Source organism: Pongo abelii, chromosome 1, assembly GCF_028885655.2.
Source record: "Pongo abelii isolate AG06213 chromosome 1, NHGRI_mPonAbe1-v2.0_pri, whole genome shotgun sequence".
NCBI lineage: Eukaryota > Metazoa > Chordata > Mammalia > Primates > Hominidae > Pongo > Pongo abelii.
The window spans coordinates 214,352,156-214,367,107 of record NC_071985.2 but is presented as its reverse complement, the minus strand read 5'-3'; the positions used below and the strand labels follow the sequence as shown (position 1 = coordinate 214,367,107).

At 41.3% G+C, this 14,952-nt stretch overlaps 1 protein-coding gene across 16 annotated transcripts in view; it reads right to left on the bottom strand.

The window, feature by feature from the left end:
* UBR4 (ubiquitin protein ligase E3 component n-recognin 4) overlaps nt 1-14,952 on the bottom strand; it is a 136,211-nt gene that overhangs the window by 114,819 nt on the left and 6,440 nt on the right. For all 16 annotated transcript variants that reach the window (XM_024251135.3, XM_054540687.2, XM_054540698.2 and 13 more), the window contains exons 2-11: nt 12,787-12,884; nt 10,755-10,858; nt 9,923-10,052; nt 9,666-9,805; nt 9,075-9,177; nt 8,798-8,939; nt 8,260-8,384; nt 4,573-4,697; nt 3,618-3,677; nt 3,325-3,515 (exon numbers count right to left, since the gene is read on the bottom strand). In XM_024251135.3, coding sequence (XP_024106903.1) covers nt 3,325-3,515; nt 3,618-3,677; nt 4,573-4,697; nt 8,260-8,384; nt 8,798-8,939; nt 9,075-9,177; nt 9,666-9,805; nt 9,923-10,052; nt 10,755-10,858; nt 12,787-12,884 — 1,218 coding nt within the window. The remainder of the gene's footprint in view (nt 1-3,324; nt 3,516-3,617; nt 3,678-4,572; nt 4,698-8,259; nt 8,385-8,797; nt 8,940-9,074; nt 9,178-9,665; nt 9,806-9,922; nt 10,053-10,754; nt 10,859-12,786; nt 12,885-14,952) is intronic.

Genomic DNA, 14,952 nt, shown 5'->3' with positions numbered 1-14,952 from the left:
CTGTAGTCCCAGCTACTCAGGAGGCTGAGGTGGGAGGATCACCAGAGCCCAGGAGTTCAAGGTTACAGTGCGCTATAATCCTACCATTGCACTCTAGCCTAGGAGACAAAGTGAGACTCTATCTCTGTAAAAATAATAATAAAAAAATTAAAAAGAAAATGACAAATACCAATAAGAAAACCAAGACAAAGGACATAAGGCAGTTTACAAAAGAAATACAAATGACCAATAAATAGGTGAAAGGAAATACAATCACACTAGTAATCAAAGAAATACAAATACATGAAATATCATAGCATTCTCTCTTCTAAGATAAGCAAACATGAAGACTAATGATGCCCAGTGTCAAAGACAGCATGGGAAAATGGGCATATAAGCACACAGCTGGTGTCAGTGCAAATTAGTGTTACTTTTCTAAAGAGTAGTTTGACAAAACATTTCCAATGTTTAAATATGTGAGCCCTTCGTCCTAATAACGGTACTTTTGGGAATTCATCCCAAGAGGACAATTAAGTTCCCAAAAGTTTATATTTCAGGAAGTTATCAAAACAAGACATTTGGAACAATCTAAATAAGCACTTAGCAATAGAGGAATTAGGCAACTATGGTATATTTACATAGTGGAATACTTCTGGCCATTAAAAACTTAGACATTTTAATAGTGTCACTGAAAAGATGATGCAGTATTTCATATACACTGATCCCATTTTTGTAAACTTATATATATTTTATATGTGCACAGAAAAATGTCTGAAGGAATGTTTACCAACTTGAGTGGAAGAATTTGGGATCATTTTTACCTTTCCTATTTATGCCCATCTGTATGGCTTGTCACTTATACAACATACATGTATTCTTTTAAAATATGAAGAAACAACAGCCATTTTAAAAGCATAACTGCTACTTCTAAGGATATATTTCTTGGCATTCTTTCATTTCCCTTTACAATGCCAAGAATGAAAATGGCCACTCATAAAATCAGAAACTACCGTTTGCTCTGGAACACTCTTATCTCCTTACTTTGCCTAGTATCTATCACCTTACCATGTCAATACCGGCTTCAGATTTCAGCTTAATTAGCACTTCCTTGGGGAAGCCTGCTCTGATGTCCCTGGCCAGGTCAAATGCCCCTGTTCTAATACTCTCTAGACACAATTTGACATGGCCAGGCAGATTGGTTCATGCCTGTAATCCCAGCACTTTGGGATGCTGAGGCAGGCAGATCACTTGAGGCCAGGAGTTCAATACCAGCCTAGCCAACATGGCGAAACCCCATCTCTATTAAAAATACAAAAACAAAAACAACAAATCAGCTGGGCATGGTGGTGCACACCTGTAATCCTAGCTACTTGGTGGCTGAGGCACAATTGCTTGAACCTGGGAGGCAGAGGTTGCAGTGAGTTGAGATTGCACCACTACACTCCAGCCTGGGCAACAGAGCGAGACTCTGCCTCAAAAAAAAAAAAAAAGATATATTTGTATGGATACCTATTTCATGTCTCTTGAGAATATGCCCATTTTTATGTTCATCACAGCACTCCAGAACTAACACAGAGCATGGGACACAGAAGATGCTCAGAGGGTAATTTGTTAATGCAGTCCAGGCTGTGACCTCTTCCTGAAACTCCAGACTCACATATCCAACTGCCCACTCAACATCTCACACAGAGGTCTGACAGTCATCTTACACTCAGCATGGCCAATATTACGTTTTTATTTCTTCCCCTTCTTCCCATTCAACCCACTCCTAAACAAGTGTTCCCGGTATCAGTAAATTATACAACCCAGTGGCCTCAAGCCAAAAAATTGTGATGTCATCTTTTTCACACCCAACATACAAGCCATCAGTAAATCCTGCCAGCTGTACCTTCCAAATATATTTCAATTTGACCTCTTTTCTCAGCCTTTGCCACACCACCCTATCCAAGTCACCTGCATATCTCATCTGGAATGATGCATTTGCTGCTAACTGTTCTCCCTCCTTCTTATCTTATGCCCTGCAGTCTATCCTCAGATCACCAATAAATCAGGTTGCATCTCTCACTTGTTTAATCCTTCTAACAGTTACTGACTGCACTTGGCCCTAGATGATCTGGCCACTGGCTACCTGTCTGACCTAATTTTCTACCACTCTCCCACCTTGGTTTCTCCATTTTAGCCACACTGACCTTGCTGATCCTCAGAAATGTCAATGATACTTCCATCTCAAACCTGAACAATTCTACCCCAATATTTACATAGCTCTGTCACCTCACATACGGTCTCTACATCACGTCTTTGGAGCCCTTTCTGGACCATCCTAAATAACTAAAATAATAGCCCTGGGCTGGGCGCAGTGGCTCACACCTGTAATCCCAGCACTCTAGGAGGCTGAAGTGGGCAGATCACTTGAGGCCAAGAGTTGGAGACCCTGCCTGGCCAACATGGTGAAACCCCGTCTCTACTAAAAATACAAAAATTAGCTGGGTGTGGTGGCACACACCTGTAATCCCAGCTACTTGGGAGGCTGAGGCATGAGAATTGCTTGAACTCACCAAGTGGAGGTTATAGTGAGCCACAATCACGTCACTGCACTCCAGCCTGGGCAACAGAGGGAGACTATGTCTCAAAAGAAATAAAATAATAAAAGCCCCTATGACTCTCCAGCCTCTCGCTCTGACATCTTTTTCTTCACAACATTTATATATGATTATCTATAATCTACTCATTAGTAGATTTGTTCACTGTTTCTCCAGATATAAAATAAACTCCATAAAGGCAAGGACGTCACTTTGTTTAGTGCTATATCCTCAATGCCTAGAATAGGGCCTAGTATATAATAGGGATTGAATGAAAAAGTAAAATCCAGAAACACCTGGGCTTAGAAAACGAAACCTGAACAGTACATTGGTCATATCTCTTCTTTCAGAGTTCATCAAAACAATAGCAAATATTACAGGAAGCAAACCAGGAGGCCCTGACAATATTCTCATCTTACGGGTTATACATGCAAGTACTCAACTCCAAGTCAAACAAGCCCACTTTACAAGACAGAAACATGTTTTTCTGATGTGAACTTCATAAAATTCCTGAAATACATATTGCACAGATATTTTTCCCCTTTGATAGATGAGGAAATAGGATCAAAGAGAATGAGTGACTTATCTAAAAATCACAAAGCTATGCTGTGGAGATAACAGGTCATGATCATTATCTTAGTTGTTAAATTCAAACCAGGTAGGAAGGCAAATTTTCCTATTGATATGAAGTCATACTAGCTCGCTCTCAATATAAAATGTTAGGGAAATAAAACAAAATATAAGTTACAATCAAGTAGACACATACCCTTTTCCAGGCCCCAGTTTAGGGGAGCCCACTCCCTCTTTAGTACGAGAAAGGATGTCTCTGACTCGGAGGGCAGCCAGCGGGTCCTTCTCTTTCCCCTTATCAGCCAACGCAGTAGGACTGAGGTTCAGTATGAGGAAAAGGCTGTTTAACAAGCACCAAGCACCCAGCAATTGGAAATTCTGATAGTGCTGTTGTGAAAGGCACAAAATAAAAAACATAATCATACAGATATTCACATCTCAGAGAGGACAAGATAGGAAGTATGCAGCAGAGATAGATACGCTTCTTACCTCACCACCAGCCCGGCGAGAACTGCTGATTGCTTGTCCAATCATGTCATAGATTTCGAGCTGTACAATATCAAACAGACACAAAAATCTGAACAAGCTGACAGATTTCATCATAAATGCTAAACCCTACCCAAACAATTTAACTTGAAGAGTTCAATACCCTCTTTTCAATGATACATTCCATCGTACTTTCCTTGACCTGCACATGGAGCTGACTCCCTCTTTTCATTTGGATCAAATGTCACCTTCTCAGAAGCCATCCCTCCCCCGAATCAAAAGCAGCATGCCCAGCTCCACATCAGATCACTTTTTTTTTTTTTTAAGACAGTTTCACTCTTGTTGTCCAGGCTGGAGTGCGATGGTGTGATCTCGGCTCACTGAAACCTCCACCTCCCAGGCTCAAGCGATTCTCCTGCCTCAGCGTCCAGAGTAGTGGGGATTACAGGCATGCACCACCACACCCAGCTAATTTTTGTATCTTTAGTAGAGACAAGGTTTCACCATGCTGGCCAGGCTGGTTTTGAACTCCTAACCTCAGGTGATCCACCCACCTCCCAAAGTACTGAGATTATAGGTGTGAGTCACCACGCCCGGCCCAGATCACTATCAATCACAATGGATTGTTTCAGTGCACTTAATCACTATCGGAAATTTTCCTGTTTACTGCATTTCCCTAAAAGTACACTGACACACAGTAGGCCCTCAAACGTATTTGCTGAATTAATGGTTAATCTTTCAAGTGTGTTCTACAGAGACAGGGAAACAGCAATATACCAAATCAACCAATATACCAAATCAACAGGCTGGATGCCTACCTCTTAGACCTACTAGTGCCCAGGGAAAGTAGTGTGGAGAATACTCTAAGTTCTTTCTTCTATCATGGAAGAAAGTGCAACTGGCCATACTCCCTCATTTGAACAATCAAGGTTCCCTTATCCCCAGATCTTTGGCTTACACATTTCTGGACAATTGTAGCTGCATCACTTTCATAGTCATCTTCTTTGGAGCTCGTGGACCCAGTCCGCACTTGCTGGGCACTACCCACATGGAGGATGGCCATGCAGGTTGCCACACTCACACCTGAAAAAGAAGATGCACAGGTCTCAGCCATGGAGTGCACCCAAGAATCCACCAAAGCTGAAACACAAAAGCACATCCCACCCACAAGCAATTCGATGATTTGATTACTTAAAATAAATGCCATTAAGAGCAAGACTAAATAGGTTTACTATACAATTCAGTAACCAGACTCCTAGGTATTTATCCAAATAAGCTAAAAACTTACACACACACACACACACACACACAAAACACACGAATGTCCTTCAATAGAAGAACACATAAACAAACTGTGGTATATCCATACAATGGAATATTAATTCAGCAATAAAAAGAAATGGACTATTAAGCCATGAGAAGACATGGAGGAACTATATGCATACTGCTAAGAGAAAGAAGCCAATCTAAAAATCCTGCTTATTGTATGATTCCAACTATATGACATTCTAGAAAAGGTAAAACTAGAGAGACAGTGGAAATCAGTGGTGTTACCAGGGGTCGAGGGATGGGGTAAGGAATGAACAGGCAAAGGGGATTTTTAGGGCAGTGAAACTATTTTGTACAATATGGTAATCATGGACACATGACACTATACATTTGTCAAAACCCATAGACCTGTACAACACAAAAATGAAACCCCACTGTAAACTACGGACTTTAGTTAATAATAATATGTCAATATTGGTTCATCAGTAATAAATCCACCATACTAATTAAAAGTATTACTGATAAGAGAAACTAGCTATAAGGGAGAGGGAGGATATGCGAACTCTATGAACCTAAAATTGCTTTAAAAATAAAATCTAAGCCAGGTGTGGTGGTGCATGCCTCTAGTTCCAGTTACTCGGGAGGATGATGTGGGAGGATCATTTGCACCCAGGGGTTTGAGGCTACAGTGAGTTATAATCACTCCACTGCACTCCCACCTGGCTGAAACACTAAGATTCTGTCTCTTAAAAAAAAAGTAATAAAAATAAATAATTAAGGCCGGGCGTGGTGGCTCACGCCTGTAATCCCAGCACTTTGGGAGGCCCAGGTGGGTGGATCACCTGAGGTCAGGAGTCCGACACCAGCCTCGCCAACATGGCGAAACCCCATCTCTACTAAAAATGCAAAAATTAGCCAGGCGAAGTGGCAGGCGCCTATAATCCCAGCTACTCGGGAAGCTGAAGCAGGAGAATCACTTGAACCCGGGGGGCGGAGGTTACAGTGAGCTGAGACTGAGCAATTGCATTCCAGCCTGGGCAAAAGAGCAAAACGCCATCTCAAAAAAATTATAATTAAATAATTAATTCATTCATTAAATTTAAAATCTAGAACCAGGCACAGTGGACTCAAGAGGCTGAGGTGAGAAGATCACTTGAGCCTAACAGTTCAAATCTAGCCTGGGCAACATAGCAAGACTGTATTTCTTAAATAAATAAATAATAAAATCTGGCCAGGCACGGTGGCTCACGCTTGTAATCCCAGCACTTTAGGAGGCCAAGGCGGGCAGATCATGAGGTCAGGAGATCGAGACCATCCTGGCTGACATGGTGAAACCCCGTCTCTACTAAAAATACAAAAAAAAATTAGCCGGGCATGGTGGTGGGCACCTGTGGTCCCAGCTACCCAGGAGGCTGAGGCAGGAGAATGGCGTGAACCCAGGAAACGGAGCTTGCAGTGAGCCAAGATTGCACCACTGCACTCCAGCCTGGGCAACTGAGGAGACTCCATCTCAAAATAATAATAATAATAATAATAATAGTAAAATCTAATAATTTCAAAAAATTAAAAATAAAAATAAATTTTAGGATTATGAAAAAAAATCCTATACCTGGAATTTCTCAAAGACATCATAGCCAAATCCCTTTCCTTAAATCAAATCCCAAGTGATCAAATTTTAACAAACCAGATTTGGGATCTTTAATCCGACTACGAATTTTTAAAGAATCTCTAGTCCTTACTGACTTTAATCACTTACTGACTGAGTACATTGAGATCCATGTGAGGGTAATGAAATCCCCTGGAAATCAAAATAAATAAACCCCAAATTTAAAAATGCAAAATCAACGGTAGAGCATGATGAAGCTCAATACTGGAAATTAGCTACGAGAGAACATATTCTCACATATATCCTTAACTTTCTACTCTTAATGCTGCTGCCCTAGCTGAGGCCCTAAATGTACGCTGCCTGAATGACTGCCAATTCCTCCTAAGTAGTTTCCCTGCCTCCAATATTTCCCCACACCAAAATACCTTGTACAGTACAGCCTGCATGTTCTTCCTAAAATATAGCTCAGATCCTCTCACAGCTCAGAATCTTTAATGGTCTCTACTGTCCACAGGATATGGTCCAAATGACTCAGTTTGCATTTCTAACTGAGTCTTACTTTCTGTCCAATTATACAACACCCACGAATAGCCAAAAAACCTACAGACTTACTTACACACACACACACACACACACACACACACACACAACTTATGTAGTATGTTCCCCCAAACTCTTGGATATGTTTTGTCTGCTTCTGCCTCTGCCTAGAAATAGCCAAGCCGAGATCCTACCTGACTTAAGATTCAACATCAGAGCTCCTTCATGATTACTGCCTTTCTCAACTGAAAGTGAGCTCTCCCTCCTCTAAACTTCCAAAGTACTTTCTCATCTCTCATTCAGTTTCTTCACTTATAAGTTATTTACTAATATCCTCTAAAAGACAGTAAGGTCTCTGAGGGCACAGATGCCTTTATCTTTATATTCCTATTCACACATAGATGTTCAAATTAAAACTGTTCAGAGAATGTAGGGAGATCAACCTCAGTAATTTCATGGTGTCCCCAAGGTCAGGTCTCCAAGACTATCTGCTCAAATCTTCACTTGCAAAACCAAGTAAACTTCTGAAATTGCTATAACTTCCAAGACATACCAGAGATATGATATGTCTCGGAACTTAAAGCCAAGGATCAGTGATCTGGGCTAAAAAGTCCTTTTAACAATAACTTAGAGTAAACACCAGCTGTCAGGCCCTGCTTCAAAGGCAGTAAGATCAACAGGAAAAAAGGGGATTTTATGGAAGCTTAAAGAATATCATTCTTCGCATTTATCAGTATAAACAGATACCACCTGTTCCACGAAGCCTTCTTCAAACCTGATCCCACAGCAAGACTCAATCCCTCTCTTCTCTGTGTACCGAAAATATTCTATACTTCTATTGCCTTTAATACTGTTTTATATTATACTATTTAGCCTTATGTGTTCTCTGCTGCTCAGATGTAGGCTCCTTGAGGGCAGAGACTACACGTAGTTCATCTCAATATCCCAACAGTCTTTGGGAATTTGCTTTTCATATAGTAAATATTTAATATCTGCATAGACTATAAAATCAAATATGCTTATAATGCAATGGCAGCAGTGAAACAACAGGACCATTTACAAAGATTCCTATTGAGACCTCATTTCACCTTGATGCGACATCAGATGATCCTTGAGAGAAGGGAGCAAGTAAAGGGGGATGAGTAGAGTATTCAGGAGGATTTTCATGGTTTCCTGAAAGTATATCTGTGCTTGACTGAGAAAATGAGACCAGATATAATAACTTCTCACCTGCATACAGACAACTTAGGCTGAGAACTGTCACATCTTGTAGACGAGAAGGATTGAGAGGTTCCAACACAGGTAGAGAAAGGGTATCCAATGCCATAGTTACATCAATCACCAATGAATGAAAGCTGGAACATGACAGAGATCGACAAGTGTCTCAGAATCATTCACTTCTATAATGTGACAGTTAAAGAAATTATCAGCATGGGCCCGGCACAGTGGCTCACGCCTATAATTCCAACACTTCAGGAGGCCGAGGCGGGAGGATTGCTTGAGCCCAGGAGTTCAAGACCAGCCTGGGCAACAAGACAAAACCCCGACTCTACAAAAAATACAAAAATTAGCCAGCCATGGTGGTGTATGCCTGTAGTCCCAGCTACTCAGGAGGCTGAGGTGGGAGAACTGCTTGACCCAGGAGACAGAGGTTACAGTGAGCCGAGATTGCACCCCTGCACTTCAGCCTGGGTGACAGAACAAGACCCTGTCCCAAAAACAAAACGAAACAAAAAAAGTAAAGCATGTGCACCATGAAGCACCTTACCCATTACGAACAGCAGTGGCATCTGCTACTGTTGCAGGCATTATGAAGAAGGAATTAGCTAACACTGCATCTTGGAACCGATTGATATAGCGTAGGAAATATGGCAGGTTCAAACACACACGCAACAGCTTCTCCGAGCCACCTAAATGAATGAAAACCACAACCTTACGAACAGGCCTTTGTCTGATGCTTGATTCTTATCCACGTGACAGAAGCACACTTAAGGAATTTTTGACAGCCCAGAAATAAGCTTTCTGATAACCGTTGGGAGTCTTACCAAGCTCTTGAAGACTAGCCACGTTCTGAGCTATGAACACATTCTTGGTTTTGATAGCTGAGGCTTGATCTGTAGATGACTGCTCATCATTTTCTCCTTCCACCTGAAAAGAAACATAAGGCCTGTCAAGATACTATTATCTCTTCACCAAACCAACTGTCAAAAGTGAGCAGTAGCTGCACGGATACTCTCCAGACTCCCCAGTTAATGAAGGGAAAATTCCTTACTAATGTTGTAGAAAACACAGGTTACATTTCCAGGAGGAGGGAAAAAATGTACAGCTTTAAAATATATATATGTTCTATAACCAAAATGGAGTGATGCCTTTATATAGAAAACTGTACATACACCTTACATCTGTTAATTTGCATTCAGAGAAGCCTAGAATGGTCGTCAAAACAGTAATAACTGTGGACAGAAGGAGTTGGGGTGAATTTTACTTGTTTTATTTTGTATTCCTCAATTTCTTTTGTCCCACAGACATGTATATCATTTTATATCACAAACATAAAATACATCACTTTTTCTCCCCTAGTGTTATCATCTCAACAAATCCCACAGAGAAGAAGACATTTGACTAAAGAAACTCACCAGAGTCTGTGTACTGATAGGTTGTGATGCTACAGTTCTAGGGTTAAAAACTGAGGTCAGCTGGTTCAAAAAATTCATCTGTACCTCCTTTTGCCTCAACTCAGGGCTTACTGGTGAGGCCAGCTCTTTCTGATCTTCCACTGTAAAATACAAAAGCAAAAAAAGGGCTGAGGAAAGTGCCACTAGAAGGCAAAGGTGCCATGGGAAAGGTGCCATGGGGGTGGTCATGTGATCAGATCCGTCAAAGGAACACCCACCGTCTGAAAGTGTCTTCACTGTTTGGGGCAGCTTGGCGGATTTCATCATTGCTGTAAATGTGATAATTTCAGTTCTATCTAGTCGGCTACAGCCAGTGCATAGGCCCTTGATTAGGAGAATCAAGTGTTTCTGAAAAGAAAACAAATGCAAATAGAGCTTTCAGAAAATTCTACTCTTTTGAAAATTCTAACTGGCACAGGGCCAAATTTAGGTTCATATAAACACTAAAGTAAAGACTGCAAGCTGATGTCCTTAGACCATATGTAGCTTGCAGATTTGTCTTACTGTTCTCACAATGTTTTTTTAAAATTTGAAGTGAATGAAAAGATTCCCATGCAAATCCGAACTTCTCACACTCAAATAACTCACAGTATAGCAACCTTGCACCTCCATTCCTGCATGGCAGTAATAAGCCAGAGCCAAATAGTGGTTGGCCCCTTTAGTTGGGGCCTGCAATCTTCTCAACTAGCACACTTTACTCATTTTCTGTTACCTACCTGGCCCCTGCAGGTATGTAAGTTTGCAATCCTTGAGAAGACTCTGTAGCCCCATGTACCAGAGGTTGGCAAACTACAGCTCCAATTCAACCACTGCCTGTTTTTGTAAATAAAGTTTACTAGAATACAGCCATGTTCATCATTTATATATTAATCTATCGCTGCTTTCACACTAAAAAGGCAAAGTTAACTAGCTGCAACAGATAACATACAGCCTGCAAATGATTTCCTATCTGGCCTATTACAGAAAAAGTTCACTGACCTCTGCTCTTTTCCACTAGTCAGTCACAACACTGCTTCAGAATAGGGCAAGAAATGGGCCCATCACTCTCACCTGGGACACAGCACAAGCCTCATCTGGATTCTCCAGACGCAGGAGAGAAAACTCAATTAGAACTTTACAGGCTGCTGCCACTGACTGAAGTTGGTTCCGCGGAACTGAGAAAGTAATAAACATTACTCAATTTCAGACTGCTCAGCGTTGGTCAATAAATCAAGCAAAGTAAGTATTGAGCTCTATGTCCAACATTCCCAATATCATAACAATTATTCAGAGCCAAAAACCCAAGGGGTAAACAAAGGCATTTTGACATCAGTAACTATCAGATCAATTTATCTCGTATTTACTAGAAATTAGGATAACTATAATAGGAAATACTTACATCACACCAGTGCCAAGCACTTCAAAGGTACTAACTCATTTAATTCTTAAACCAATTCTATGAGGCAGATATTCATATTATCCCTGTCCATTTTTAACAGCTGAGCTAACTAAATGACTTGACAAAAGTCACACAGCTAGATTTAAATCCAGGCAGTCAGCCTCTAGAGTTCATGCTCTTAACCACTAAACCAGGAGTGTGCAATCTTTTGGCTTCCCTGGGCTACACTGGAAGAATTGTCTTAGGCCACACAAAAAATACACTAACAATAGCTGATGAGCTTTAAAAAAAAAAAAAAGGCAAAAAAAAAATCTCCTAATGTTTTAAGAAAGTTTATGAATTTGTGTTGGGCCAAATTCAAAGCCATCACATGGTTCTCAGGCTGTGGGTTGGACAAGCTTGCACTAGACAATACTACTATTGTAGCAGTATTCCCATGGATTCTAAAATGACGTTCTGGTCAGGCATAGTGGCTCACACCTATAATCCCAGCACTTCAGGAGGCTGAGGCGGGTGGATCACTTCAGCCCAGGAGTTCGAGACCAGCTTGGGCCAGCATGGTCAAACCCCATCTCTACCAAAAATACAAAAATTAGTCTCATAACCCGATCTCAAAATAAATAAATAAATGGATAAAATTTTTAAGTATAACTTAAAAAAATAAAATGACTTCCTTACATAAAGTTTCTCCAAGCTAAAATTGATTCTTCTGCCAGTAGCCAGAGCTTGTAATAAACAGTATTGGATACTGAAGGATTACTCAGCAACTGGAAGAACTGTCTTGGGCCACACAAAAAATACACTAATTCTTCAGTGTCCTTTCAGTTTACTTGCTTAGCAAACTATTCAAATAAACAAATATGGTGACTCCTGCCTGTAATCCTAGCACTTTGGGAGCAAGCTAGGAGGATTGCTTGAGCCCAGGACTTCCAGACCAGCCTGGGCAATATAGGGAGACCCCGTCACTACAAAATATTAATTGGGCACGGTGGCTTGTGCCTGTAGTCCCAGCTAGGACTGAGGAGGCTAAGGCAGGAGAATCACTAGAGCCCAGGAGTTCAAGGATGCAGTGAGCTATGATCACGCCACTGCACTCCAGCCTGGGTGACAGAGCAAGACCCTGTCTCTAAAAAAGCAAATTTAAAATAATTAGAATTCTTCAGAACTATTTGAGTCAAGATTTTAGAAAAATGTAAAAATTCAGAAATGTAAAATAGGGCCTAGCCATTTTGGGGGTAGAAAAATGAAGAAAACGGAGAACTGAAGTTGAAATCCCTTCATATACCAGAGAACACAAAGGAGAATCCACATCCTCACCAAAACCAAATAAGGAACAGAGCCTTGAGTGGCTGCTAACTCCAGAGGTCAGTATCCACCACCGCCTCCCGCCCGGGGAAATTAACACACCAGTAATTACATGAGAAATCAATAAAATGCTTTGGATTAAGAAGGGAAAGGAGGTTGACAATACTTATAAAGCAGGTGTCCAAGCCAAGTAGTTTTAAAATTCTACTTGGTTAGCCTAGGTAAGGGAATCTCTGGAGCTTCATCCTAGCTGACAGTTGTCTTCACTCTTGGGTGAGCAGCTTAGGAGTGTTAAAACCTAGACTTCATTAACAACTTGTTCAGATACACTAACGAGAGGATAAACAATCCCCCTATTCACAAGCCCTCAGAAGGGAAGGACAAGAGTGGAATACTTACTGAGACTGCAAACTGTTGTAATATAGTGTGTGGAAAGTGCAACAAAAGATGAGTAGAATGGCTCGTACTGCTTCTCATGGTGCAGGATTTCGGATTCACTGCAAAAATAATAATAATTCAGCCAGCATCTACTTGGCGCTTACTATGTGCCAGATACACCTTTATGGATATAACATTATTTAATCCTTACTACCTGGTAGATAGTATCATCAACCTACTCCCCTTCAAGACTGGGAAAGATGAGACAGGTGGATCACCTGAGGTCAGGAGTTCAAGACCAACTTGGCCAGTATGGTGAAAACCCATCACCACTAAAAATACAAAAATCAGCTGGGCGTGGTGGCACGTGCCTATAGTCTCAGCTCCTCGGGAGGCTGAGGCAGAAGAACTGCTTGAACCTGGGAGGCAGAGGTTGCAGTGAGCCAATATTGAACCACTGCACTCTAGCCTGGGTGATAGAGCGAGACTTCATCTCAAAAAAAGATTGGGAAGGTGAAGCTTAGAGAATTAAAATTAAATATCTCATTCAAGGTCATCAGGCTTGGGAAGAAGCAGAGACTAACAAACAGAAAACATTTTCAAAGTCAAGCAGAACTAATGAAATGCAGGTAAAGACCTAACAGGATATCAATCTGTTCTATATTACTGACTGGCAAAGACCAATCGCTAATATGCCTTCATTATTGACAGCCAAAAAGGGGCAGACCAGAGTACTCAACATACTGTTAGTGGGAATACAGATTAAAGTAACCAATTTTAGACCAAATAAGGCTGGCCTGTAATGCAGTAACTTAAAAGGAATCAACAACTCAAGATAAGAAGTCATATGATCAGTGCTAAAGTCCAAAATTCACTGGATAACAGAGTTATCCCCTACCCCATCCCCCTGACTATAGACTAAAGCAAGATCACAAAAGAGTCAGTGATTTTTTTTTTTAACCACATTCCTTATCCTTAGCTGGGGAAATGCCCTCTTCTGAAAAAATCTAGAAGCCAACTAGGTTTAAAGGCTGGATACATTTAAAGTCATTCTATCAAATCAGGTGCTAATCCACAATTAATGAAACATGGGCCGGGCACGGTGGTTAGCCAGGTGTGGTGGCTCATGCCTGCAATCCCAGCACTTTGGGAGGTTGACGCGGGTGGATGACGAGGTCAGGAGTTCAAGACCAGCCTGGCCAAGATGGTGAAACCCCATCTCTACTAAAATTACAAAAATTAGCAGGGTGTGGTGGCACATGCCTGTAATCCCAGCTACTCAGAAGGCTGAGGTAGAGAATTGCTTGAACCCGGGAGGTAGAGGTCGCAGTGAGCCAAGATTGGGCCACTGCACTCCAGCCTGGGTGACAGCGAGACTCCGTCTCAGAAAAAAAAAAAAGAAACATGAAGGTAAAGCAAAGACTAAAATATATTTTATTAAATGGAAAGAACAACAGTGTGGTTGAACAGTTTACTTAGTGAGTCAATCCCCAGCAAGAAGTATCAACCTATGGCGGGACGCATTATAGCTGGTGGCTCAAGCCTGTAATCCCAGCACTTTGGGAGACAGAGGCTGGTGGATTATCTGAGGCCAGGAGTTCAAGACCAGCCTGGACAATGTGGTGAAACCCCGTCTCTAATAAAAATACAAAAATTAGCCAGGTGTGGTGGCACCCGCCTGTAGTCCCAGCTACTCACGAGGCTGAGGCACAAGAATTGCTTGAACCCGGCAGGCGGAGTTGCAGTGAGCTGAGATTGTGCCACTGCACTCCAGCCTGGGCCAAAGAGTGAGACTCCAACTCAAAAAAAAAAAAAAAAAAAGAGTATCAGCCTAAGAAGGGAAATGTAAACAGAGTGAACACTCCATTCACTGCCTGCAAGACTATCTACCTGCCAAATGAACACAGGAGCCAAAAGGACAAATCACTATTTGGAAGGTGCCAATGTCGGTGATGAATCACCTTAAATAACACTTGAGAGTCTGGCATTGCAAGTACTTTGCTATATGCAGATCAAGGATAAATGGGTATGTATCAAAGATTAGTCCCTAACTTAGAATAACTCCTTCACCAAGAAAAAATATTTATAGAGCATCTATGATGTGTGCAAGGATCCTCCTGCCCACTAAGGGTCATTTTCCATTTGTCAGGGTACATAAAAAGGAGAAAATAAAAACCTTTCCACAAC